The 25,021-nt window shown below is 48.4% G+C and overlaps 3 protein-coding genes across 9 annotated transcripts in view; 2 read left to right on the top strand and 1 right to left on the bottom strand.

The window, feature by feature from the left end:
* The window catches only part of USP30 (ubiquitin specific peptidase 30), a gene marked incomplete at its 5' end in the record, with an annotated part of 19,383 nt that extends 9,926 nt beyond the window's left edge, over positions 1 to 9,457 (top strand). The window contains 7 exons of the mRNA XM_081114158.1: positions 37 to 131; positions 2,350 to 2,409; positions 3,135 to 3,221; positions 3,854 to 3,934; positions 4,030 to 4,249; positions 6,432 to 6,552; positions 7,070 to 9,457. Of these exons, the coding sequence (XP_080970284.1) occupies positions 37 to 131; positions 2,350 to 2,409; positions 3,135 to 3,221; positions 3,854 to 3,934; positions 4,030 to 4,249; positions 6,432 to 6,552; positions 7,070 to 7,331 (926 nt within the window). The 3' untranslated portion in view covers positions 7,332 to 9,457. The remainder of the gene's footprint in view (positions 1 to 36; positions 132 to 2,349; positions 2,410 to 3,134; positions 3,222 to 3,853; positions 3,935 to 4,029; positions 4,250 to 6,431; positions 6,553 to 7,069) is intronic.
* ALKBH2 (alkB homolog 2, alpha-ketoglutarate dependent dioxygenase) lies at positions 6,290 to 17,137 on the bottom strand. 7 transcript variants are annotated; one of them, XM_081114161.1, is made up of 6 exons: positions 16,579 to 17,137; positions 14,617 to 14,865; positions 13,185 to 13,626; positions 11,728 to 11,926; positions 9,866 to 10,184; positions 6,290 to 6,721 (listed from the first exon to the last, which is right to left on the bottom strand). In XM_081114161.1, the coding sequence occupies exons 3-5, from the start codon at positions 13,459 to 13,461 to the stop codon at positions 9,878 to 9,880; spliced, it is 783 nt and encodes a 260-aa protein (XP_080970287.1). In that variant the 5' UTR covers positions 13,462 to 13,626; positions 14,617 to 14,865; positions 16,579 to 17,137; the 3' UTR covers positions 6,290 to 6,721; positions 9,866 to 9,877. The 7 variants fall into 7 exon arrangements, 6 of the variants coding, with proteins under 6 accessions (XP_080970287.1, XP_080970289.1, XP_080970290.1 ...); XM_081114163.1 differs by lacking the exon at positions 16,579 to 17,137 and having other exon boundaries at positions 14,617 to 14,926; XM_081114164.1 differs by lacking the exons at positions 14,617 to 14,865; positions 16,579 to 17,137 and adding an exon at positions 14,508 to 14,592.
* Positions 15,941 to 25,021, top strand: UNG (uracil DNA glycosylase; the record flags this gene model as incomplete). Its single annotated transcript, XM_081114166.1, has 7 exons — positions 15,941 to 16,072; positions 16,710 to 16,913; positions 18,065 to 18,160; positions 20,306 to 20,403; positions 21,260 to 21,348; positions 22,242 to 22,420; positions 23,776 to 25,021. 7 exons carry the CDS (start codon positions 15,941 to 15,943, stop codon positions 23,914 to 23,916), a joined length of 939 nt encoding a protein of 312 aa, XP_080970292.1. The 3' UTR covers positions 23,917 to 25,021.

Here is a 25,021-nt window from a genome sequence, read left to right as displayed (position 1 = left end):
TGGCGGTGGCAGATCCAAAGATGTTCTGTGTTGCAGGGGCACCTCATCCCACATCCAATCACTGGAAATCTCAGCATCCTTTTCATGGGAGACTTACTAGCAACATGGTCTGCAAACACTGTGAACACCAGGTAAATACACCAGTGCTTTATATTTTCTCGCCATGTTTTCTTTTAGGTTAAGATTCAGGAAGGGTCAGAGTGTGTGGACTAACTGGTGTATGCCGTTTGTGATCGCCTGTGTCCTTAGTGGACAGACTGCCCCCCTGTGGTCAGTACTAACATGTTCACTGATCTTCAGGTGGCATCTTCTGCACCAAGAGCCACAGGCCCACTGTGGGTTGCAAGAATTCAAGTCCTGAGTTTGGGTCTATACTGATGGTGGACACAGCAGATTCTAGGACTGTTGTTTTGTTTTTTTGTTTTTGAGGTTTTAAAATATATTTTTACTTGGAAATTTTTCAACATAATACAGAAATAGAGAATTGTACAACTATCACCTCAAACAATTTTAGGATATTTTCATTATCAACCGCCCCCCAAAAAACCTGGACCTATTAGCAGTTACTCCCCATTTCTCTTTCTCTCTCCCCTCCCCGCTGCCTTCCTCTGTCTCTAAAATCAATAATGGGTGAGGATTAAAAAAATGATCCATAACTTACAATTCATATGTCTTAAATATCTTTTAATCTAGAACTTTCCCATTCATCTCTTTTCTTTGCATTTTATTTGTATTTTGATACTATTGTAGTGGGATTTTAAAATCTTTTTCTAGTATATGGAAATACAGTTGTTTGTATATTGACCCTCTCTCTTGCGATCTTGCAAAAACTCATTTACTGATTCCAGAAGTTTTATTCTAGATTCCTTAGAATATTTTTTAGTATTTTGTTGTAATTTCTCTGTTGGCTTTTAGCTGTACTTTTTAAATTTGGGGGGGAAGGGTTAATGATGAAATCATGCAATTTTAACCATTTAGAGTTAATATTATATCCCATGCGAAATACAGGAAATTTATAAAAATATAGTTCTAGTCCTGCATCCTTTGTGTGTTATTTTTGTCATATATGTTTCCCTCACAAATCCCATAATACTGTCATACTTTTTGCTTTAGACAGTTAAATATGTTTAAAAGAAAATAAAAAGAAAACAGTTTTACATTTGCTGTTTTCAGTTTTCTTCAGCCCTTTCTGTAGACCCAAGTGCGTTTGATGGTTTTCCCATTCAGCCTAAAAGGATTCCTTCAACATTTCTTGCAGGTCTATTGGCAGCAATTTCACTTAGATTTAATTTGTCTGAAAATGTTTTTCATTTTGCCTTTTTTTTTTTAAATAAAAAAAAGAATAATTTTGTTGGGTATAGAATCTGGGGTTGCTGTTGTTTTGGTTTCATTTGGTTTATTTAATATTCATCCCTTTATAGGCATTGTTGTCTTCTGATGTGCATTTTTTCTAATGCAAAGTCAGCATCAGTCATTTCATCCCTTTGTATAGAAAGTGTCCCTTTTTCTCTGGCTGCTTACAAGAGTTCCTCTTATTTTGGGGGTTTCAGTAGTTTGCCCATTCAGTGCATAAACATAGTTTTCTTTGTATTTGTTTAAAGTCTGCTGCATTTCTTGAATCTGTGCATCTATGTTTTTCACCAAATTTGTACATTGTTTTAGGGAGACCTTCAGACAAAAAGCCACACAATGCAAATCTCACCCATGGAGCTCCTATTTTTCCAAGACATGACTTCTCTTCAATTTCTGCCTGCTTTTGGTAGCTCTCCAGTCATTCATATAGTTTTGTTTTGTTTGGGTCCAGATTCTACAATTGTTATCTCAAGGAGAGTTCGTCTAATCAAGCTACTCTGCCATCACCAAATGCAGGAACTCTTACCCTATTTTAGCATTTTTTTTTTTTGCAATTAATAATAAAACACACATCTTTCCACATAATCACACATTCTTATACTACTCTACTTTTAATATAGTATTCTACTTCACCCCATGGACATGATTGAATTTATTTAATCATTCTGTAGAAATTCCAACGATTCACATTTTGCTGTTATAGATAATGCTGTGCCAAGCATCTTTGTAGTTGTGTCCATGGTTATTTCCTTAGGATAAAATCCCAAAATTTCTGGGTCAGCCATGTCACTTAGATTTTCCAAGCTGATTAGTATTATTGCATTGCATGTTTACAAGGTGGTTTTCAGTAGAATGTGCTTCTTGGTAAGTACATTATGTTTCATTATGTTAGTGTTGAACCTCTAAATATTAAACTTTAATAAGCATGTATTTTCCCATCTATAAAGTTTTGAATTGAACTTGTCCTTTCTGGATTTTCTGCAATATTTGTTTCAGAGTCCTGTTCGATTCGATACCTTTGATAGCCTTTCACTAAGTATTCCAGCTGCCACCTGGGTATGTACTGACCTATGGTTCATTTGGGGTCTGTTTTGGAGACATTGGAGTCTGAAGGGCTTTGAGACATTTTGTGCAGCTCAACAGGCTAGCACAGCCGTGGGCAAACTACGGCCCATGGGCCGGATTTGGCCCGTTTGAAATGAATAAAACTAAAAAAAAAAAAAGACCGTACCCTTTTATGTAATGATGTTTACTTTGAATTTATATGAGTTCACACAAACACTCCATCCATGCTTTTGTTCCGGCCCTCCGGTCCAGTTTAAGAACCCATTGTGGCCCTCGAGTCAAAAAGTTTGCCCACCCCTGAGCTAGCATCATGTGTTACTCAGACCTGTGGTTGATTGAACCCATTCAGTTTTAATGTGTAGTACCATGACCCGATTTGGGGGGAGAAGAGATGGGTGGTTTGTCTCTTGCTGCAGAAATTTTGGCTTTTTAATATACATGCATACACATAATAATCTCACATTCAAAAATATCTAAAAGAGTGTGGGAGTCCATAATTGTCTGCAGCGTTATGTCCTCATACCCGTGACTCCATCGTGGGAGCCAGTCTAGGGTGCTTGAGCTCCAGGTTTGTTCAGAAGGCAGCCAGTTGTGTCTGTGATGCTTTTTTGCCTCCGTGAGCAAAAAGAAAGCTCTGGGATTCGTGGTGCCATCTGTTCGCCGTGTCAGTAGCTCCCCTTTAAATTGTGATAAAGCGTTTTCTTCTCGTGCTGTAGGGCCATCCGCTGACCCTGGACCACTGCCTCCACCACTTCATCTCATCAGAGTCCGTGCGGGATGTTGTGTGTGACAACTGCACAAAGGTAGGCCTCAGCCCCGAGTGCCATCTCCCCACAGCCTGCGTGCCCGATAGCACGCCTCTCACACCATTGGCCTGAGCTCTTCTGACTATCCGCCGAGGATCCTTTCAGCCACTGCCATTTCCACCTAAGGCTGGGCACCTGGCAGCCCATGGAGCAGATCTCTTTCCCTGATGAGTTCTGTTGTATCCACATAATATTTAAAGAAGAAATTTGATGCCATGCTTTGAGATTGGACATGCCCTCTCCGATTCGCTACAATCCCCTCCATTCCCACTTGTTTCACACCCGCCTTACCTATGTTACCTGCCTACCTCCCTAAGCAACTGAATTAAGAGGGACTGTGTGGAACAGAAGTTTTAAAGACACAACAGAATAATAATAATAAAAAAGACACAACAGAATAGATTAAATGCCAGTGTCAGAGCTTCTTTTATTTCTCCTGCCTCCACTGTCGCTGGTACTTAAGAAATAAAACACGGAAAACCCACAAATAATTGGGCAGCTGAGTTCAGTTCAGCAGGTAGTAGTCAAGTGCAAGTTGAGTGCAGGTATAAGCACCAACCTGATGGGCAGCTCTCCAGAAATGGCCTTTCAAGAATTTCAGCAGAGGGATGTTGTTGCTTTTATTCCAGATTGAAGCCAAAGGGACGTTGAATGGGGAGAAGGTGGAACACCAGAGGACCACTTTCGTTAAGCAGCTAAAACTAGGGAAGGTGAGCCCACACCACGCACCTTGTCGGCTCTGCTTTCGAGGCCTCTTGGGGGCCCGCTCCTGACACTCAGCACTTCCGGTTTCTCCCGCCTGCAGCTCCCTCAGTGTCTGTGCATCCACCTGCAGCGGCTGAGCTGGTCCAGCCACGGCACGCCCCTGAAGCGGCACGAGCATGTGCAGTTCAACGAGTTCCTGATGATGGACATCTACAAGTACCACCTTCTTGGACATAAACCTGGTCAGCACAGTCCTAAACTGCAGGAGAAGGCCAGGCCTGCGCTGGAACTGCAGGACGGGCCGGCAGCCCCCAGATCAGGTACGTGCCCGAGGAGCGAAGGCAGCGGGAGCCCACAGCACAGAGAAAAGGAGTTTGGTACCCCTAGCTTCTGGGCCTTTCTGCCTTGAAAGCTTGTCCAGTGGTTGCTGAAATTCTTGAAAACAGTAGGATTGGGGCCAGAAGGGTAAGATTTCTTAAAAGAGGTTAAAATGATATAGTAATGAGATGTATAGTTTTATTTGTTTTTGTTTGTTTTTATTGATTTCAGAGAGGAAGGGGGAGGGAGAGAGAGGTAGAAACAGCAATGATGAGAAAGAATCATTGATTGGCTGCCTCCTGCATGTCCCACACTGGGGATCAAGCCCACAACCCGGGCATGTGCCCTTGACTAGAATTGAACCTGGGACCCTTCAGTCCACAGGCCAGCGCTCTATCCATTAAGCCAAACCAGCTAGGGCGAGATGTATAGTTTTAAAAACTGTCAACATTTGAAAAAATGTAGGAAAGAAAGCTTAAGATTTCTTTCTGGTCTTTTGACTAAGCAATAATTGGTTCACATATCATTCCAGTGAATTTTTAAAAAATTTTTTCTTAAATATATTTTTATTGATTTCAGAGAGGAAGGGAGAGGGAGAGAGGGATAGAAACATCAATGATGAGAGGGAATCATTGACTGGCTGCCTCCTACATGCCCCACACTGTTGATTGAGCGCGCAACCTGGGCATGTGCCCTGACTGGGAATTGAACGTGACCTTTTGGTTCATAGGTTGACGACACTCAACCACTGAGCCATGCCAGCCAGGCTCTTCTTCTTTTTTTCTTTCTTTTTTTTAATGTTTTTATTATTTATTTTTTTAGAGAGAGAGAGAAAGGGAGAGGAAGAGAGAGAAACATTGATGTGAGAAACATTGGTTGGTTACCCCCTACCCGGTCCCTACTGGCCCTCCACTGGGGATCAAGCCCGCAGCCTGGACATGTGCCCTGACTGAGAGTGGAACCTGTGGTCTTTCGGTGCAGGGGACGATGCCCAACCAACTAAGCCACACCAGCCAGGCCCAGTGAATTTCTTCTATTTTCCCCCTTAGCACAGTCATCTCAATTATACAGAAAGTGTGGGGAAGAAATGTCCTGGGTAGAGATTGCTGAACATCTCATTGGGGTTGATGCTTCTCCTCTACTGAATGACTTATTTATTATCTAATTCCATTACTGGCCTCACGTGAGGTCCCTCGTTGAATGGGGTTCCAGTGAAGCAGGTCACTATTTTCACCCTCAGTCTCACCGAGGAGAAAATCAAGGCGTCAAGAGGTGAAATGATTGGTCCCCAGGCCAACAGCAGGGAACGGGCATAGAAGGCAGTGCTGGGCAGTGTTATAAAGGCATCTGATATCATCTGTTGAGAGCTTTAGAGTCAGAGATGAGGAAGCCCAACGATGTTAAGTGCTCCAAGCCTGAACCACCACCTCATGCTCCCACTCAAGTCCCGACCGTCTTCCCGGGTGGGAGTGCAGGTCTGCTCACCGTCACCCCGTGGTGGCCATGGTTAAAGAGGCCAACAGTGAACTCCTTGTACCTAAAGCCCCTCCCATGTGACACTTGAGAGGGAACGAGATGTAAATATCTCCTTAATTATTGTACCTACTGCCATGAGCATGTGTGAACACTGTTACATGTTGGTATTCCTTAGAAGCTGACAATGAAAGGAGAGAGAAGGTTTAGGTCAGTGGTTCGAAACAAGAATTTTGCCTCCCAGAGGACATTGGGCCGTGGCTGGTGGCATTTCTGGCCGAGAGGGGTGTCACAGGAATGTAGAAGGTCGAGGCCAGAGATGATGTTAGATATCCTGCAATGCACAGGGAAGCCCCACAGCAGAATTATCCATCCCACATGTCGATCATGTCAAGGTTGAGAAACTGCAGGTTTAGGTCAAAATGCCAGTAACGTAGCTACTGCTTAATTCTGACCCGGCCCTTAAGCAGACAGCGATTTACAAAACCGTCAAAGTGAACAGTGGACCCGGAGCTCCATGGGCTTTTCCTGTTGGTGATTAAAACAGGGACAAAAAGGCAGGAAACTGTACAGTGACAAAAAGAAATATTTATGTTTTCTTTGTAGCATTATTGGGTAGTTACATTTCAGCGTAATCAGTAATCAAAACCATGTTTTGCTCACCCACACCCGTTGCTAATTTTAACTGCCTCGGGCCTTTTTCTCTTGCAGTTCTGAATCAGCCAGGGGTCCCCAAAACCCAAATTTTTATGAATGGTGCCTGCTCCCCATCTTTGTTGCCCACCCTGCCAGCCCCAATGCCCTTCCCCCTCCCGGTGGTTCCGGACTACAGGTGAGCCGCTCTTCAGAGGCAGCCTTCATTCCGTGGAGGCTGCTGTTTCTCTGGGTTTCCAAAATTAGCTCTTCACGAAGTGAATGAGTGTGGAGATGGCTGTCTTTCATCTATAGGTGGAACTTCATTATTATGCATTCCTGTTTATTTCTGTCCAAAATGGAAGTCACTATAAATATAAGAATTATAAAAGTTAAATATATGTTATGTGTATGTGTGCATACATGTATGAATGTATGTAGAAAGAGTATAAAGCAGAAAATTTTTAATATCTTGGGATACCACCTAGATCACCAGTTAAATCCTTAATGTCTTCCACTCTGTAATGTGTGTGCGCGCACTTATACAGACACTCATAGAATGGGCATCGTACCAGTAAATATAGGTCTGTATTTTAATGGCTGTGTAGCATTCACTTGTACGGATGTACCATTGTAGCAGCCCCCTGTCGTTGAATATCTAGGATTGTTTTACTTTTTGCTTTTGTAAACCACTGGCATTTGTTCCCACCGGCCAGCTCCTCCACGTACCTCTTCCGGCTGATGGCGGTTGTCGTCCACCATGGAGACATGCACTCCGGACACTTCGTGACTTACCGACGGTCCCCACCTTCGGCCAAGAACCCTCTCTCAACCAGCAACCAGTGGCTGTGGATCTCCGACGACACCGTCCGCAAGGCCAGCCTGCAGGAGGTCCTGTCCTCCAGCGCCTACCTGCTGTTCTACGAGCGCGTGCTTTCCAAGATGCACCAGAGCCGGGAGTACAAGTCTGAAGAGTGACTGTGCCGGCCCCAGAGCGAGACCTGATGGCGCTGTCCACGCCGTCAGGAAGAAGACGAAGCCAGGCCAGGGGTGTGCAGGCAGCCCCACGAGAGTCCCCGCCTCCTGGTGTGTTCTGAGAGCAGGTTCCCCCGGGGAGCAGGTGGCCCCACCGCAAACCAAACGCCCGGAGCCACTCGCTAGCGCGCCCTGCAAGGTGTCCTCGTCGTGTTAGCAGAGCACTCGTATGTCTAGAGCACCTTTTTGCTCACCTCATACAGGTGATTAAAAGACATCAGACTCCGGGAGACATCGTTTTTATATTCTGATACGCTAGGTGTTCTCCGAGGGGCGTTAACTTTGTCACGTCCTCGGATGTCTCAGCACAGATCTTTTATTTTTAATAAGCAGGCCCATCTGAAAATTGTTGACAAGAGTTAGTGAAATTATTGAAGGCAACAATTTAGAAGAAAAAGTGCCTTTCACTTCCGGTTGCTTTTGTAGCATGTCCATTCTGGAAAACGCACTTGCTCTAAGAGCCGCAGCAACACTTTTTGAAAAGCTCTCTTCCAGGTTTCTCAGTGGCTGGCTGAAGGACAGGTGACGGATGCCTACAGAACACCTGCCTTTCCTTTTTGTACATCTTTTTCTAGCCTTCCGACCCTTTATATCCAGCGAAAGCTCATCTGCCAAATCTGCCCCTCGGGGAACCCGTTCACGACCGCGTCGGTGCTAGTGAGCGGCTCACGTGTTGCTTCTACCTTCAGTATGGGGCTGGGTGGGTTACACACCCACCTCAACAGCCAGAACTGAGCGGCATCGGCTCGCCTGCGACCCCCTGCTCTGTAGAAGACCCTTTCTCACATAGAGACCCAGCTGGACAGTTATTCTCACCCATTTATTTATTGCTCGTGCGGAGCTCGTAAGACTCACAGGTGGGGCCGGGGCCGCGTAAGAAGACAGCCCTGCCTGGATCTGAGCCTGATCCGGAAGGAAGGGCAGTGACCCCGGGGCTGCAGTCTCCAGGGGCCTGTTTCCGCATCATAAAGTGAAGGGTTAGACTCAGTGACCGCCCAAGGCCAGGCTTTTCCACAAAAAGATGTCCAAGTTATTTTTTAAACACAACTACAGCTGACACCTAGTATTGTCATTCTGTTATAGGTCCATATCCTAAATGTATTTGTTCCCAGCAGCCTCATACAGAGAGACTGCGGTGAGCATTCTCTTCCCTCTTCAGGTGAGTCTCACGAACACAGACCAGGGCCGAAGGCCTTTTGATGACACGGGAGTATCTGTGTTTTAGCTGGATATTTTTTTGTATTAAAAAAAGAGAAAAAGGATACCAAATTCGTATGGACTCTTCAGAGAGATGATTTGGAATCAGACCTACCCACAGGGCCACCTGAGGTAAGTCTAGGACCTGCCCTTCCTCTGGTGGGGGCGAGCAGGCGGACACTTCTAGACGATGCCTGGGTGTCAGCTAAAAGCTCAAGAGGCCACGCTCCCACCAGGCCCAGCTCGCATCCTGAGGACGCAGACTCTCATCACGGATAGAACATACTGTGAAGGTTCTCCAGGTCATGGCCGGCGGGGTGAAGGCAGCAGCTGGAAGCGTTGGGTCCATCCATTCACTGCTGCTCCCTCCTGATTCCGTGGCAGACCCTGGCTTTGATGTTGAAACAAGCGGACCTACCTGTGTTCCCCGAGGCTGGTGGAACAGATACCCAATCGTGTGACCTTAAACTGCACTGCACACCTGTAGCTTTGAGTAACTGCTGCTCTGCCACGGCTCCTCTTTGAAACCTGCCGTTAAGAGAGATGCCGGGCACGGAAGGGCTGATCCTTTGAGCACGTTGTAAGCAGGTTGTTGGTCAGAGGCCTGGGTGGGAGCCAAGGTTGTAAAATGATGCTGTGCAGAGTCTCCTAAGTCGACTTGAAGCTGACTTCCTCATTTTGTAAATTATCAGGCATCAAGTAGCGGCCAAATAATCTTATTTCTAGTTTTAAGTTATTTACAAAACAGCTTCTTTTTGGAAAAACCTAAGTTAAAGTAGTAGTTTATGCCATAATAACTGCTGATTTATGTACTTGCTAAAGGTACCTTTTGTATCTGCTGTGTATTATAGCAATAAAAGAATCATTTTCAGGAAAAAATCAACTGGTATTCTTTCATAATTTATTTTTTTAAATCCTCACCGGAGGACATTTTCACTGGTTTTTAGAGAGGGGAAAGGAGAGTGAGAGCAACATCGATGTGAGAGAGAAACATCGATCGGTTGCCTTCTGCACTTGCCCTGACCATGCCCCCAGCTGGAGCCGGGGATCAAAACTGCAATCTAGGCATGTGCTCTGGCCAGGAATCGAACCTGGGACCTGTCAGTGGATGGAACTACGCTCCTCCCGACTGAGCCAGGGCTATTTCATCATGTCCTGATGTGATATAACATCCTCTTTCTGAATTGTTATGTAATGTTAAGCCTTTTCTTTTCCCGTTGGTAAAGGCAATGTCCGCTCCATCCTCGGGTCGAGAGGAAACAGAAAACAGAAGTACTAACCGGAAAATATTTTTACTTTCTAGTAGGCAGAATTCTACGAAAGGTCAGGTTGACGCGCGGAGCCAGAACCTTCTTGCGGACGGGGAGACTGTGATACCAGTGAGAGTTGGTCGGGTGGTTCATCATCAGTAGACTCCCGTGGGCCAGCGGCAGCCTGACCCCCTCCAGCCTCCGGGAGGGGCGTCTCCCTCGGGCGTCTCTGTGCCGGAAGAAGAAGTCCCTGCAGGCCCCAAAGGAGACGGAGGCGATGGGGCTCCCAGGAGCCAGCTCTCTTTCGTCATCTCGGTGTTCCCCGATGTGGTCGCGGCCGTCCTTGTACCTGCAGGGAGGAAGCGGGCACAGCTCACAGCACAGCTCACAGCACAGCTCACAGCACAGCTCGCTCCCGAAACGCGCCAACACGGTGCTTCCCCATGTTCTCACCGTGAAAAGCCGCTCCCGGCATGCCAGTTTCTGCGAGGCCTGACCGGGGCCTGCCGGTGAGCCACGCCTAGAGCCTTTCCACTGTGTCACCCAGTCCTCGCTGATCACATGCTTTAAAAGTCAACCACCCATAGAAGCCAAAACATGTTTTCTAGGTCTCCCGGTTCACATAGGTAAACCTTCCTCATGAAAAAGGTCTCTCCCTGCCCTGGCCAGTGTTTAGAGCAGGGGTCCTCAAACTACGGCCCGTGGGCCACCTGCGGCCCGCCGAAAACGTTTATCCGGCCCGCCGGGTGTTTTTGCCGGCGCTGTCTGCAAAGGAATTTGTTCATAGTTTTTTTTTTAAACTATAGTCCGGCCCTCCAATGGTCTGAGGGACAGTGAACTGACCCCCTGTGTTAAAAGTTTGAGGACCCCTGGTTTAGAGTGTCAGCCCTTGCACGGAAGGGTTGCGGGTTCGATTCCCGGTCAAGGGCACATACCTGGATTACAGGTTCAATTCCCCAGTCCGGTCAGGCATGTGCAGGAGGCAACCAATTGAAGTGTCTCTCTCACATCAGTGTTTCTCCCTCTCTTTTTTTCCCCCTCCCTCCATTCCATACTCTAAAAATCAATGGAAAAAAATATCCTCAGGTGAGGATTAATAATGAAGTCTCTGCCTACACCTAGATAAAATCCTTATTCCTTTCACAGTCTGGCCCTTGCCCACCTCTGAGCTCACCCCAGACCCCTTTCCCTCATTCACTGCTTTCTGGAAATATCAATGGGATTTTTCACTCCATAAACACCAAGATCTCTCTGCCCACCCCCGCCCCGCGCCCCCCCCCCCCCCCCCCGTGGCTGTGTGGCTCCTGCTCTCTCTCCATTTAGTTATCGGTGCAAAAGTCAGTGCCTCTGTGAGCCCTCCTCTCACCGCCATCCCCTAAACCCAGAGTTCTCAACCTGGAGGATTCTGCCCCACCCTGGGACTGGGCAATGTCTGGGGACATTTTGGTTGCAATGACGGGAGGGTTGCTACTGGCATCTAGTGGGTGGAGGTCGGGAATGCTGCTCTCAACTCCCTACAATACACAGGAGAGTCCGCACCACAGAATTATCTGGCCCAAAACGTCCTGTTGAGAAACCCTGCCCTGAACCCAGACCCCTTCCTGCCGGCCATTCTTGGTCAAATCAGCAAGACACTTATCAGCGTCTGAAATTACCTCGTTCGGCTGTTCACCTGTGAATCACCGCTCCCTTCCCCTGCGGCATGAGCTCCAGGGAGACCGACGGTTCACGGGAACCCACCACCAACCACAGCCCCGTGCACGGAGGAGTCACCCGCTGTGCAAAGGAATCAAATATGGAGGAATCCCAAACTCTCCCTTTTGAAGAGGCAGAGACGGATAAAATTCAGCGCAGGGGCCTACAGCAAAAGGAAAAGACAAGTGGGGCGTCACCTGTTAACGAGCACAAAGTTGAAGGTCTGCCCAGTCACCAAAGAAACACGATCCCGGACTCGCTCTAGAACGGGGATCCAGGGTTTTGGAGACAGAGTGAGGCCTGAAAACGTGTAGGTCAGCCCAGCGTCGCCGTACGTCGCCTGCTTCCTTGGCACGCTGTGCCACTTCCCAAACACCTGCACCTTGGCCAGCGCACCTGCAGATGAAGCACGGCAGCTCAGAAGCCGGGGCAGGTGGGTGCCTACACACTCACTACCTGAGTATGCAGGGTAACTTTAAAGAAATTATTGACTGACTGATTTTAGAGAGAGGAAGGGAGAGAGAGAGAAACATGGATTTGTTGTTCCACTTATTTATGGATTCATTGGTTGATACTTGTATATGGCCTGACCTGGGGTCGAACCTGAAACCTTGACATATCAGGACAATGCTCTAACGACTCCGCTACCCCGCCAGGGCAGGAATAACTGAATAGCCTGACCAAGGACCCCTCCTCAAAAGTCACTGTGGCACATGCCCAGATTGTGGGCCCGATCCCCAGTGGGGGCGTGCACGAGGCAGCCGATCAGTGATTCCCTCTCATCATTGATGTTTCTAATCTCTCTCCCTCTCTAAATAAAAATATATTTTTTAAAAAAACAGTGATTCTTGTCCTACACTTAGAGAAACATGGTCCTGCTCCAATTTAAAAACACCATAACTCAATCGCCTTAACTACAGTAGGAACAGAATAAAGAGGCTGAGATGTGAGCGAGATAAAGTTAGGGGTTGATACACACTGGGGTGATTTTGCCCACTGTGGAGACCAAGGGTATAGGACCCCCTGAAAGGTGGGGCCAGTACGGCTTCGTCTGTAGGCTGGGGTCCCCTGTGGGCTTTCCTAAGCTTCCCAGTGCTCTCACTGCATGGTACCCCAGCAGCCTCTACATGACCTGAGAATTCAGACACTAGAGTAGACTGTGGGGTGGGGCCCAGCCACCGGAGTTAAAAGCCAGAGAGTCCCCTGGTGATGCTGAGAGCACTGCAGAGTTACCGGGCCATTTGCTGTCTCTCCTGGGCCAGTAGCTCCCAGCCCTGGCTGCGCGTTGGATTCACCTGGCAGCTTTCTGAAAACACATGCTCAGGCTGCGCCCCAGCTACTCTGATTCAACTGATCTCGGTCAGATCTCAGCATCTTTTTCTTTTTTCAACTTTCCCAGATGATTCTCCCCATGGAGATTCATTCTAGTTGTCTGTCAGCCCCCGGTGGGCAGGCAATCCTGTTTTTTTTTTTTGTTTTAAGTTTTTATCCCAAGTACCTAGGTAGGATCTTGGCCCACAGGGGCCCAGAGAATATGTGTTGAATCAATTAACAAACTCATCAGTAATTAATGGCTCCTGATTCCGATTTCTCTAAACATAGACTAGTTTTGTCGAGCAAGCCTTCAGCACACACCCTGCAGTCCTCTGCTTACCTGTAAAATATTCCACTTCTTGCTCCAGCTCTCGGAAAATCTCGTCCGCTTCGGCTTTGCCAAACAGGACTGTGTAATCGCAGTCCAGGCCCTCGGATCGAATGCGTCGCCAGCTGAGGCCGGCCGAGTCAGCGCCATTCCCCGGCGTTTCTCTCCTGGGCCTCTTCCTGGCGCTTTCCTCGTCTTCTCCCAGCTCAGCTGGGCCTGCTCCTGTCTGCTCCTGCTCCCTCTTTCCCACAAGGCCCCCGAGAGCCCTCTTCACCAGGAATCTGTCCATCCTGTGTCCACAGAGCAAAGACCTGGGAGTCAGTGGTGGGGCAGAGAGAGAGACACGGTCCAGGCTCTGTCCCGGATGCAAAAATGTGCTCTATGGCCAAGGGATCCACAGCAGCGTTCCTCCTGGCTGTTTTCAAGTTTCCATTTTAAAGTTTAACACCACGTGCTAGGAAGGAAGTAGAGGGTTAAAGCTGGGATGGTTGGTCCTTTGGGATGATCTGGTCCAGCCCAGAGTCTCCCGCACCTGGCTATGCTGGAATCAGCTGGCCTAGCTTGCAAAGACCCAAATGCCTGCACTCCTCCCGCCAGCACCTGGAAGTTTTTTAAAATATACTTTTATTGACTTCAGAGCGGAAGGGAGAGGGAGAGAGCGATAGAAACATCAATGATGAGAGAGAATCATTGATCGGCTTCCTCCTGCCCGCCTCCCACTGAGCATCAATCCTGGAACTACTACATGTGCCCTGACCTGGAATGGAACCGTGACCTCCTGGTTCATAGGTCAATGCTCAACCACTGAGCCAGGTCGTCTGGGCGAGCACCTGTATTTTTATAGACACAGCCCTCCCCCCCCTCCCAAATTCACACTGTACAGGCAAATTTACAGGTGGGGTAACTAACACTAGGAGAAAGTAAGGGGCTTGCCTACGGTAAAGTCATCAGAAGAGCAGTGTGTCTATCTCCCTTTCACCCTAGCCGCCTGCCCTGCCCACACCATATTAAAATAAAATAGGGAAGCAGAATAGTGACCCTCAAGTGGATATGATTCTTTTTTCCCCTTTTATTGATTCCAGAGAGGAAGAGAGAGGGAGAGAGATGAAAAGAGAATCATTGATTGGCTGCCTCCTGCACGCCCCCCACTGGGGATCCCGCCGCCCACCCGGGCATGCCCCTTGACCCGAACCCGGGACCCTTCAGTCCGCAGGCCCACGCTCTACCCACTGACCCACACCAGCTAGGGCTGGATGTGATTCTTAATCTACATGTAAACAGTTCAACGTGACCCATAGGCAAGTGCCGGAATTCTGATGAAAATAACTCTAACACCTGCGTGGGGCGAGGGTGCCCAGGGTTCTCTTTAAAACCTCAGCGTCTGCGCAGCTTGCGAACCCCGCGAACACGGCCGATAGGGGGGCGGGAAGGGGAAAACACTCACCGGGTCCGCAGCAGTACTTCCGGGTGGATTTCGACCGGCGAGCCGGGAAGCGCAGGCAGCGCTGCAAAGCAAGGCGGTGGGCGGCCTCCGCGCGCCACCTGCTGGCCCCCTGGGCGAGTTGCAAGTACTGTCCCCCAGCGTTTGGAGTTTAGAATTTGCTCTGTAACTGGAGGGTCACCCTGTGGTTTGGGAGCTGTTACTCGGTGCACCTCTCCCTGGGGATTCATCTGGGATCCCCACAGGGAGTTGCTGTGTGGGTAAATGATTTAAAATTACGAGCTTTCTCTCTTTCTTACCCATCAAGCTCCCTGTTCTAAGCGCTGGAACTCATCTGTTAACAAGAAGAATACAGTCCGTGCCCTCACTCAGGTTACATTTGGGAGATGCAGACAGAACTAAACAAGGAAAGAATGCAGAGGATAATGTTCGGTAATACAGAAGCTACAAATAGAGTGACCGGCAGGAGAAGGCCTTTCAGAGGAAGGGTCCCGGGCGGAGACCCGAAGCTTCCAGGTAGGGACTGCTGCGTGCAAGGGCGTGAAGGTCATTCTAGGCTAAGCATATTTGGAAACTGTTTGTAATGTAAAATTATTTTACATTTCCAACAGATCACTTGGTAGGAAAGATGTGACCAGCTGGGATTTTAGCCAGGAGATGGAGAGAGCAGCAGCTGAATTCAGGCTTTAGTTTGGAGACAACCAATTGGACCTGTTGATGGTTTGGCTATGGGTAGGGAAGGACAGGCAGGTGTATTGGGGGGCGGGGGTGCCTTACAGAGGATGACTATTCTGGAGGTCAACCTTCACGTCCTCAAAGTCTCCCCAAAACTTACAGGTAAGGCACAGTAAGTTGGGCTGTTCTTAGCCTTAGCTAGTGGTCAGTAAAATGGGTTGTGAAAATTGGATGAGATAATGCAGTAGATCATTCTAAGAGCTCAACAAATGCTATTTCAATGCTAATTTCACTCCCACTCCTACTAGACCTGGCAGGTACTTTTATCTTTTCTTCTCCGCCCTCCTCCCCCCTCCACAGGGAGGAGAATGCGGGGACTTGCCCCAAGGCAGAGGGGTGATGAGAGAATGAAGAGTTAACAAATGAACGGACGACCTCAGGAAACCCTGCCCCCAGCCGCCCCTCCCGCACATGCGTACTGGGTCCTCCGCCGCCCCCCGCCCAGCCCCAGCCCAGCCCACCCTCTCGGCGGGAGCATGCGCGCGCGGCTTGGCGCCAATTGCGGACCGCCACCGCCGGAGCCAACCTCGCGGGACCCCGGGCGGCGCGCCTCCGCTTCCCCCAGCCTCGCGGGTCCCCGAGCGGCTTCGGGATGATCGGCCAGAAGACGCTCTACTCCTTCTTCTCCCCGAGCCCCGTCGGGAAGCGACGTGCCCGCAGCCCCCAGCCGGCCGACCCGGGGACCGGCGTGGCGGCCGTAGCTGAGGAGAGCGGGGATGCAGCGGTGAGGCGCGGCGGGGACCGCTCGTGGGGCCGGGGGAGGGGGAAGGGAGAGGGAGGAAGGCGGCGGGGACCGCGCGACTGAAGAGCTGCAGAGACGCGCCCGGACTCGGTAACCTGGGGTCGCGTGTCTAAAGCAGCCTCCACATACTCAAAACAGCCGCCGCGGTCCTCCACTGGCGGCCATGCTGAGGGGCCAGCCAATAGGAGCGAACTCCGGAGCCCACGGCGCCAATCAGAGGCGAGGGGACCGCCCTTCTCGGCCGCGTCCAATCGGAGGAAGGAAGGGGCGGGACCTCGGGGAGAGTTTTTGCCGCGAAAAGACCACGTGGGGACGCGCAGCGGCGGGTCCGGCGGGGCGGGGCGCCTGGTGGCGGGGCTTCCGTTCCAGCGCCCCGCTCCACTCCACTCCGCCCCGCATTAACACCAAACACGAAACTTGGGGCATCGGCCTGCTAAGTGCGGGTCTGGCCTAAGGCCTGGGTTCCCAGGGTCCGGTTTTGCACTGACCTTCCGGGCGGGGCCGGAACCCACGGATGGGCGTCCTCTGCTATGGGCCTTGGGGTGGGGGGCGGAACCTCCTGGTTCCCGGGAGAGGCCCGCTGCGCATCTTGACCCGCCTCTGCGGGGACCGCTTGCAGGTCAGCCCCGCCAAGAAGGCCCGGGCGGAGCAGGAGCCCGGCACGCCGCCCTCGTCGCCGCTGAGCCCCGAGCAGTTGGTCCGCATCCAGAAGAACAAGGCCGCGGCCCTGCTGAGACTCGCGGCCCGCAACGTGCCGGTGGGCTTCGGGGAGAGCTGGAAGAAGCACCTGAGCGGAGAGTTCGGGAAGCCGTATTTTATTAAGGTCAGCGAGGGGGCCGTCGCAGGCCCAGGCCGCGTTTACAGGCTATGGCTTTTGTCGTCTCCTGCTTTCCCTCCTTCGGTGTCCTTTTCACGTTAACCATGGTGTTTTGAACCTGCACATTTATATTCGTTGCTAAACGACTTAAGATGATATCGTGGCTTCTTTTAGTCCATCTAGTTCGGCTGCTATCCAGGAAAGAGGGGCCAAGTAAAAACCCGCACACCGGATGGCTTGGAACCTGGCTCCGCCTTTAAAAGGGGGGGGCGGGGTTGGCATGAACAGGAAATGAAGGCACCTAAGCCAATCAACTTAGGCCCAGCCCCAAGCAAGGGAGGGAATGGAAGCGCTGGAGCAACTCCTGTGGGAAGGGAGCAGGTACTGTTTTTATTTGCTGGGTTTTTCTTTAAAATTATTTAGAAATTTTTATTTATTTTTTTTACTTACTGATTTTATTTTTTTAAAATATATTTTATTTATTTTTTTACAGCGAGGGAGAGGGATAGAGAGTTAGAAACATCGATGAGAGAGAAACATCGATCAGCTGCCTCCTGCACACTCCCTACTGGGGATGTGCCCGCAACCAAGGTACATGCCCTTGACCGGAATCAAACCCGGGACCCTTCAGTCTGCAGGCGGATGCTCTATCCACTGAACCAAACCAGTTAGGGCTTTACTTACTGATTTTATTTTATTTTATTTTTTTATTTTTAACTTTTTTTTTTTAATATATTTTATTGATTTTTTACAGAGAGGAAGGGAGAGAGATAGAGAGTTAGAAACATCGATGAGAGAGAAACATAGATCAGCTGCCTCCTGCACATCTCCTACTGGGGATATGCCCGCAACCCAGGTACATGCCCTTGACCGGAATCGAACCCAGGACCTTTCAGTCCGCAGACCGACGCTCTATCCACTGAGCCAAACCGGTTTTGGCTACTTACTGATTTTAGAGATGTGCCCTTACAGGAGAGAGAACCTGCAACCTTGGTGTATTGCTCTAACCAACTGAGCTGCCAGGCCAGGGCAGAAAAGAATTGGGACAGAAAACCTAGCAAAGCGTTAGATAATGCTTCAGTTAACTTTCTTATAGAATTCATATGCTTTTCAGTGAGAATCTCATTTTAAATCTAGTTGTTTTTTTCCCCAATCAGCTAATGGGATTTGTTGCAGAAGAAAGAAGACGTTACACTGTTTACCCACCCCCACACCAAGTCTTCACGTGGACCCAAATGTGCAGCATAAGAGATGTAAGTACAGGTTGTGGGTGAATTCTTGCAAAAGAAGAGTGGGAACCAAAGAGTATTTCTTAATTAGGGACACTGGGGTTAAAACACTGTCCATAATTCGGTAACGAAATAAAATACTAAAATTGTGAGATTTGTCAGGCTATCTGCTCTCCTTTCTTGTGTTTTATTTAATCCTGAAACCAATCCCCGACCAGTGTGGTGGTGATGAGGAAGCTGAGGCATAAAGGAGTTACTCTTTTTCACCTGGTTATAGTCAACCCCACCTTGACTAGAAGCTCAGTATTCTTTCTGTCTGACCACACTGTCCTTTAGTCTCTTAACTTCTGGCCCAAACAGGTCTGCTACCCTGTTACCAAAGCCCTTTGCTTTGGTTGGTTGTACAGCCGGCTGCTGCCTGGGGTCTCTGGTCCTGTCAGCCTCCTGTTCAGAAGCTTGTCTGGCTTCCCACTGCCTGAACGATGGAGGCTGCATGAATATGGCCATGTCCTACTTAACCAGCCTTACCTCCACCTCCCGTTCTTCTACACCAGAATTGAACGCTGTGGCAGGCCTCTCCTCACTTCCGTCTCTTAAAACCAACTATTGATCTATGGCACCTCGCTGAATCCCGTTTTCCACCACCGTTGTGATCTGGTTTTCCTCGAAACCCCCCCAAATATGCTTAGTGTCTGCTTACACGGGAGATTTTTTACAATTCGTTCTTACCCTTTTCCCTCCCTATTTGTAAGTTGAGAGCAGGAGTCCCGTGACTTAGTCATATCTGTCAAGTAGAAGTGAAATGGGTGAATAAGCCACCTTGATAAGGCTACTACACCTAATACTTAGCAAACTTCCCAATTTTCAGTGTAGAGTAAGGACTTTGGATATAGCTCCTTGTTTCTGAAGTTAGAAAAAACAAACAAAAACTAAGTTATTTTAAATTCAGTGCTATTTTGCCCCTTGGTTGAATAGATGTCCTGTTTGAATACCAGCGATCGATATAAATAGGGAAGAATAAGAAAAGAGCCTGCAACTGGGGATCAGATGGCCCAGAGTGGCTTTGCAAATGAGCATGTGGAGGGTCTGGGAGGTTACCTGGCTCCTCCGAGGCTGTCCCTTATCCAGCTTCCTTGCTGGGACAGGTGGCTTCATGCAGGGGACAGTTGAGCACCAGCAGCAGGAAGGGAGCGGCCCAGGAAAGCTTCCTGAAGAGGGGGCTGTCTGAGCTGGATTTTGAAGGATAAGGTATATGTCAGCTATGGAAGAAGATTCTAAGAAGGTGCACCTTGAGCAGAAGCACGAGAATGAAGAAGAGGTGGGCGGCCTCCTGATCAAAAGGACTGGCCGTGTCTTAACACACCCCGCGACAGTGACCTAATTACTTTCCACTGCATCTTGCCGCCTACTCCTGTGGCTCTTGACCTGACCTCGTTACCTTCTGGTTAAATTCCTTAGAAGATCTAGGGGAACAGGCCCCTTCGTATGCTGCCGGTGGGGCATCCGAATTGCTTCAACTCGTTGGAAATGAAAATTTGAAATACACTTACTCTTTGACCCGCAACTCCACTATTATAAGTATTCCACAGAAATAAAAGCAACAGTGGGGAAACACATACATACCAGGGTGCTTGCCGCGTGACTTTTTGTAATGGAAAACAAGCTGACTGCCCATCAGTGACTGGGCTCTACATATTAATTTGAAGGCTAAAATGTGTGATGTGAGGAGCACCAAATGTAGGGTAATGAGTACGATAACCCCAATTCTGTAGGTAATTTTAAAAACATCAGGATGAGATAGGATAACTGGGAGATGACTAGCCACTTTGAATCTTTCTGGATGGTTGTACTTTTTCAAGGTGTGTTTACTTTTGTCATTTGACAAATGAGAAGGACGAAAGCAAAGTTGACCCTAACTTGTTTCCCATACCTGTGTCCGAAGGGAGGGGGCGGTGTGGTAGGGTGGCTGAGTGAAGGAGAATTTGGTAATGGAAAGTAAGATACCAGGCCATCTGCTTTCTTCTGGGGGTTCTAGTTGGGTCATGGGTGGGGCAGGGGGGGTTGCCCTTCTCGTTATCCTGTCCCTTTGTATAGGTCAGCGGTCAGCCCAGGGTTCCTTTACACTGCCTACACTAGAGTATTGTTTAATCTGCCACCTGGCATTCACAGGTGAAGGTTGTCATCCTGGGACAGGATCCATATCATGGACCCAATCAAGCTCATGGGCTCTGCTTTAGTGTGCAAAGACCTGTCCCGCCTCCGCCCAGGTACGATTGCTTCATAGATGGCTCAGGTCCCATTGCAGTTACTGTCAGATGTCACTTTTTAAGTCAGCGGTCGCCAACCGTTCGGACCTCACAGACCACCGGTTGGCGACCGCTATTTCAAATGATCGGTACACCTATTTGGGGGACTTCCGCTAGCCTTTGGAAAGTCTAGTGATGTTTGGGGGCTGGGGCTTTGGGGGAGAGGGTTGGTCCAGGGCACTGAAGATGTTTAGCAGCACCCGTGGCCTCTACTCACCAGGTGCCAGGAGCACTGCCTCCTAGAACTAGAGAGTTCTAACAAAATGGCAATGAAAAATGTCTTTAGACATTGCCACATGTCCCTTGTGGGACAGAAATCATCCCTGGTTAAGAACTACTTCTTTAGAGGATTTTTTAAAAATATATATTTTTATTGATTTCAGAGAGGAAGAGAGAGATAGAAATATCAATGATGAACGAGAATCATTGATCGGCTGCCTCCTGCACGCCCCGCACTGGGGATCATGCCCACAACCGGGGCATGTGCCCTGACTGGGAATCGAACCGTGACCTCCTGGTTCATAGGTCGACGCTCAACTACAGAGCCACGCCCGCCGGGCTAGAGGGTTTTTATAAGTAAATACATAGAGAGAGAAAACTGCAACTAAGCATCAATTGGGAGGGAGGTTGTAACTCCTGGGCTAATGTACTTAGGTCTTCTGAAGTGCTGTTCCTTAAATCCAAACACAGACCAAAAATACTTGCCTGTCAGCAGGAATGGCTGGCTTTACGCGCCGTAATTGACACGTCTGTTGGAGGTTGCTGAACTTTCTGCATTGTACTTAAGATTGTCTTTTTTCTTCCGGCTTGCTTTCAGTTTGGAAAACATTTATAAAGAGCTGTCTACAGACATAGATGGTTTTGTTCATCCTGGCCATGGAGATTTATCTGGGTGGGCCAAGCAAGGTAAACCAACTGTTGATACGCATGGCTAAAATGACTAAACTTATATACGTCAGAAAATGAATCTCCGTTTTACCCTGCAGCCAATGTTTTCTTTCATGTTTTTATTTTCCCCTTCTTTCATGTTTTAATCATAATTTTAAAACTGTGTTTCCCTTTATTATTATTTTGTCCTCTCTTTTGTCATTTCAACATAGGTGGTGGTGTATGTATTTAATACCTATGGGGTTTTGTTTTTTGTTTTTTTTTTAACTAAATTTTTCCTTTTCTCAGATTATTTATTGATTTTGAGAGAGAGGAAGGGAGAGGGAGAAACATTGATATGAGAGTGCAGCAACAGTCAGGTGCCTCCTGCATGCCCCCTTCCGTGGATCAAGCCTGCAACCTAGGCATAGGCCCGAACTGGCAACCTTGCAGTGCACGGGACGATGCCCAACCAACTGAGCCACACCAACCAGGGCTTTTCTTTCTTTTTTAACAAATAAATTATAACCAGGATAAGGAAAAAGTATTTGCCCTTTGGCTTCTTGCCGTTAGATTCCCACCCCCCACCCCCAGCAAAACACTTTGGCCTTCTTTTGTCATTTTCTGGGGTTATTTAATATCATTTACGATATTGTTTAAAAACAGTTCTTTCTGATGACCAGTGGTATCCGTACATATTACTGTTGCAAACTTGGAAAGGTGTTGAAAGCGCTGAGGTGAAAGTTCAATGCCCTCTGGTAGCACTAAGAAGTGCCCAGCAGTCTGTTGAAATGCTTTCTCTATGACCGAATTTCAGCCGGCCGCTCTGGATCCCATCCTGAGAACGCTTTCGTCACGCAGTTAGTTAGCCCTGCCCCTGGGTGACCCGTTGCAGCCTGCCTTTCACCTCTTTCTCTGGTGTATGTTCATAGGTGTTCTCCTGCTCAACGCTGTCCTCACGGTCCGGGCGCATCAGGCCAATTCTCATAAGGAGAGAGGCTGGGAGCAGTTCACCGATGCGGTTGTGTCCTGGCTAAATCAGAACTCCAGTGGCCTTGTCTTCTTGCTCTGGGGCTCTTACGCTCAGAAGAAGGGCAGTGCCATCGATAGGGTATGTGGTTTTTAGCAGTTTAAACCAGCGAGACTCGAGAAATCCTCGCAGTGTGGTCCTGGAAAATCCACGCCATAAAATGAAGCTTATTTTCCCCAAAGACTGGCAATTAGGGTTGAAAATTGGACAAAATTTAGACAAATGACAGTAATGATCAGTGATGTAGGAGGAAAGTGACTGGCCAACCTATGATTCAATAGTTACTAATACAGGCGTAAACCTGCCATATACTTAGAAAGGTACACAGGTCCCCAGCTACCATTCATTTAACAAATAATACAATAAGTCAGCAATGTTCAACCCGTGTGTTGCAAGCATTTTTAAGACATGGCAATACCTGACTATTTAGTCAGGGGGCACTGACCTTTTTTCTCTTAGACTGTCAAATTAAAAAAATGACAACAGCCAACACAAAAATAGCTGTCAGGTGTGAATGAATCAAAATTATACCTTTTATTTTTTTTTTTTTGTCAGATCAGAAAATATATTTTTTGGTGTGCCACAGAATTTTGGTACTTAATGTTTGCCCTTGGATGAGAAAGGTTGAAAATTGCTAATCTACCGAGTTGTCCAGCCAGAAATCAAATCTGATATCGTTCATAACACCTCCTTACCTCTCTTTCCCCTTTCTTCCTCTCCCTCCCCCAACCCCCTATCAAGTCTGTCATTCATAGCCTAAGTTCTCTCTTATCTCTCAAACCCATGGGGTCCCCCACCCCCTAAATACCTTTGCCTTGGTTTAGGCCCCTCTGATCTTGCCTGGAGCATTCAAATGCCTTCTCCCTGAAGGCCTTGACTTAGGCTGATAAGCTGGGGCCTTGGGCGTGGCCCTGGTCTCAGCCACAGCTTTCTTCACTCTCAACTCCAGGTTGCTTGGAGGCACCTCTCAGGTTTGTTCCCTGTGCCCCACTTCCCCGCCTGCCTTTGAACGCCCTGCATCCTTTGTCCTGAGTGGAGAGGTCTCTTCCCCAGTGGCTAAGTCATCCTTCAAAGCTCAGCACAGCTCACATTTCTAGGGTGCCAGACAGGGTGCTAAGAAGCACTTGACCTCAATTACTTCTCATAATATTCTCTGCACATGATCATTCATTCTTTTGCAGTAACTAGGAGCCAGACACTGTTGATATTCCCAATTCACAGACTGGTCCTCGCAGCCTCAGAGCCTAGCAAAGGTAGTTGCTCCACAAATGAACGAGTGCACTGATGTCCTAATGTGAACGCTGAGGGCAAATAAATACACTTAGCAAAGTGGGAGGATTTAGAGAGCGCAGAGGGGATGGCACACTGTCTTCAAGTGCAACAGCCATAAAGGCCCAGCCGTACCAACTTTTGGTCATTCTTTTTCTCGTTTTCAGAAGCGCCACCACGTGCTGCAGACCGCCCATCCCTCCCCATTGTCGGTGTACAGAGGGTTCTTTGGGTGCAGACATTTCTCTAAAACCAACGAGCTGCTGCAAAAGTCTGGCAAGGAGCCCATCAACTGGAAGGATCTGTGACCCTGAACTGGGGGAGGGGACGGGGGAAGAGGGAGGGGGTCCTCCGGGCAGTTTCTAGAAGCTGCTGTTGAAATATTTGTCACTGGCGAAGTCGAATTGAGAAAATAACTTCCCTAGTGATCCTTAAGCACGATGCACACAGGGAGAACATTTCCGTAAAGGGGCCGTGTGCCAGGCTGCCCAGGAGTGGCAGAGACTGTACCCAGTGACCACGGGTCTGTCTCAGGAACTTGGCTTTGGCTTAGAAGACACGTCAAAGTTTTGGGAAAGGAGAGGAGGTCAAATTCTCTAGGCTCTCCTCCCCTCTGTTTCCTTTATGGTTGAAGATGGGGAGATAAGCACCTTTTTAGTATCTCAGTTAGCTGCTGCTCGCTTTTACCTGTAGGTTAAACGTTAGGTTATAAGGTGTTGGGTGTTTTTATATAGAAAGGCCCCCTTCGCACATGGGCCAGGCCACTGCCCTTTGATCCTTTACAGAGCCCTCAGGCCCCTCCTGGAAGGAAATGGGATTTTTATTATTTTTTTATTTTTGCCAGTTCCCAGAAATTAGGGGTCAGTTTCCTGATTGTAGCAGAGGAGAAAATTCCTAAGGAACAATTCCTGCTGTGAGCCTTCGGACTGGCAGAGGCCAGGAGAAGTGGGCCGGGCCTAGTTTATATTCTCTGGGTGTTTCTAGGAATAAGCAGTGGAAGTTGAACAGGAAGGAGAAAGGTTTGGTTTGGTTTTGTGTGTTTTTTTTAAGAAGGGAAATGGTTTTCTCCCATGTGTATCTTGAACTGGGAGAAAAGGCAGCATGTGCCAAATGCTGTTTTTTTCTGGACTGAAATCACGTTGGGATACCATTTTCTGCAACACTGGAGAATTTCGCTCTTTTAAAAAATACTTAAATACCCGGCCGACGTGGCTCAGGGGTCGAGGGTCGACCTATGAACCAGGGCGTCACAGCTCGATTTCTGTGGATGTTTTGTATTTTTTTACTCCTTTGTTTAAGAGACCATCTTTATTAGGGCTGAGCCTCCATCCAAGGTCCTGTTAGAGATGCTGTTAGCTGGGCTCAAAAGTTAAACCTGCTTAGAGTTTGGTAATAAAAGGTTGCTGAAGTTTC

This window comes from Myotis nattereri (assembly GCF_964212035.1).
Source record: "Myotis nattereri genome assembly, chromosome: 19".
Classification (NCBI taxonomy): Eukaryota; Metazoa; Chordata; class Mammalia; order Chiroptera; family Vespertilionidae; genus Myotis; species Myotis nattereri.
The sequence above is the reverse complement of the archived record's forward strand: the minus strand, read 5'-3'. Positions and strand labels throughout refer to the sequence as shown.

Excerpts from the sequence above, each read along its gene's own strand:
- ALKBH2 (XM_081114161.1), bottom strand. The coding sequence starts at position 13,461 with ATGGACAGATTCCTGGTGAAGAGGGCTCTCGGGGGCCTTGTGGGAAAG. Across the intron at positions 11,927-13,184 it reads AGAAGTGGAATATTTTACAG|GTGCGCTGGCCAAGGTGCAG; the intron begins GTAAGCAGAGGA and ends CTTCATCTGCAG. Across the intron at positions 10,185-11,727 it reads AACTTTGTGCTCGTTAACAG|GTACAAGGACGGCCGCGACC; the intron begins GTGACGCCCCAC and ends TCCTCCCTGCAG.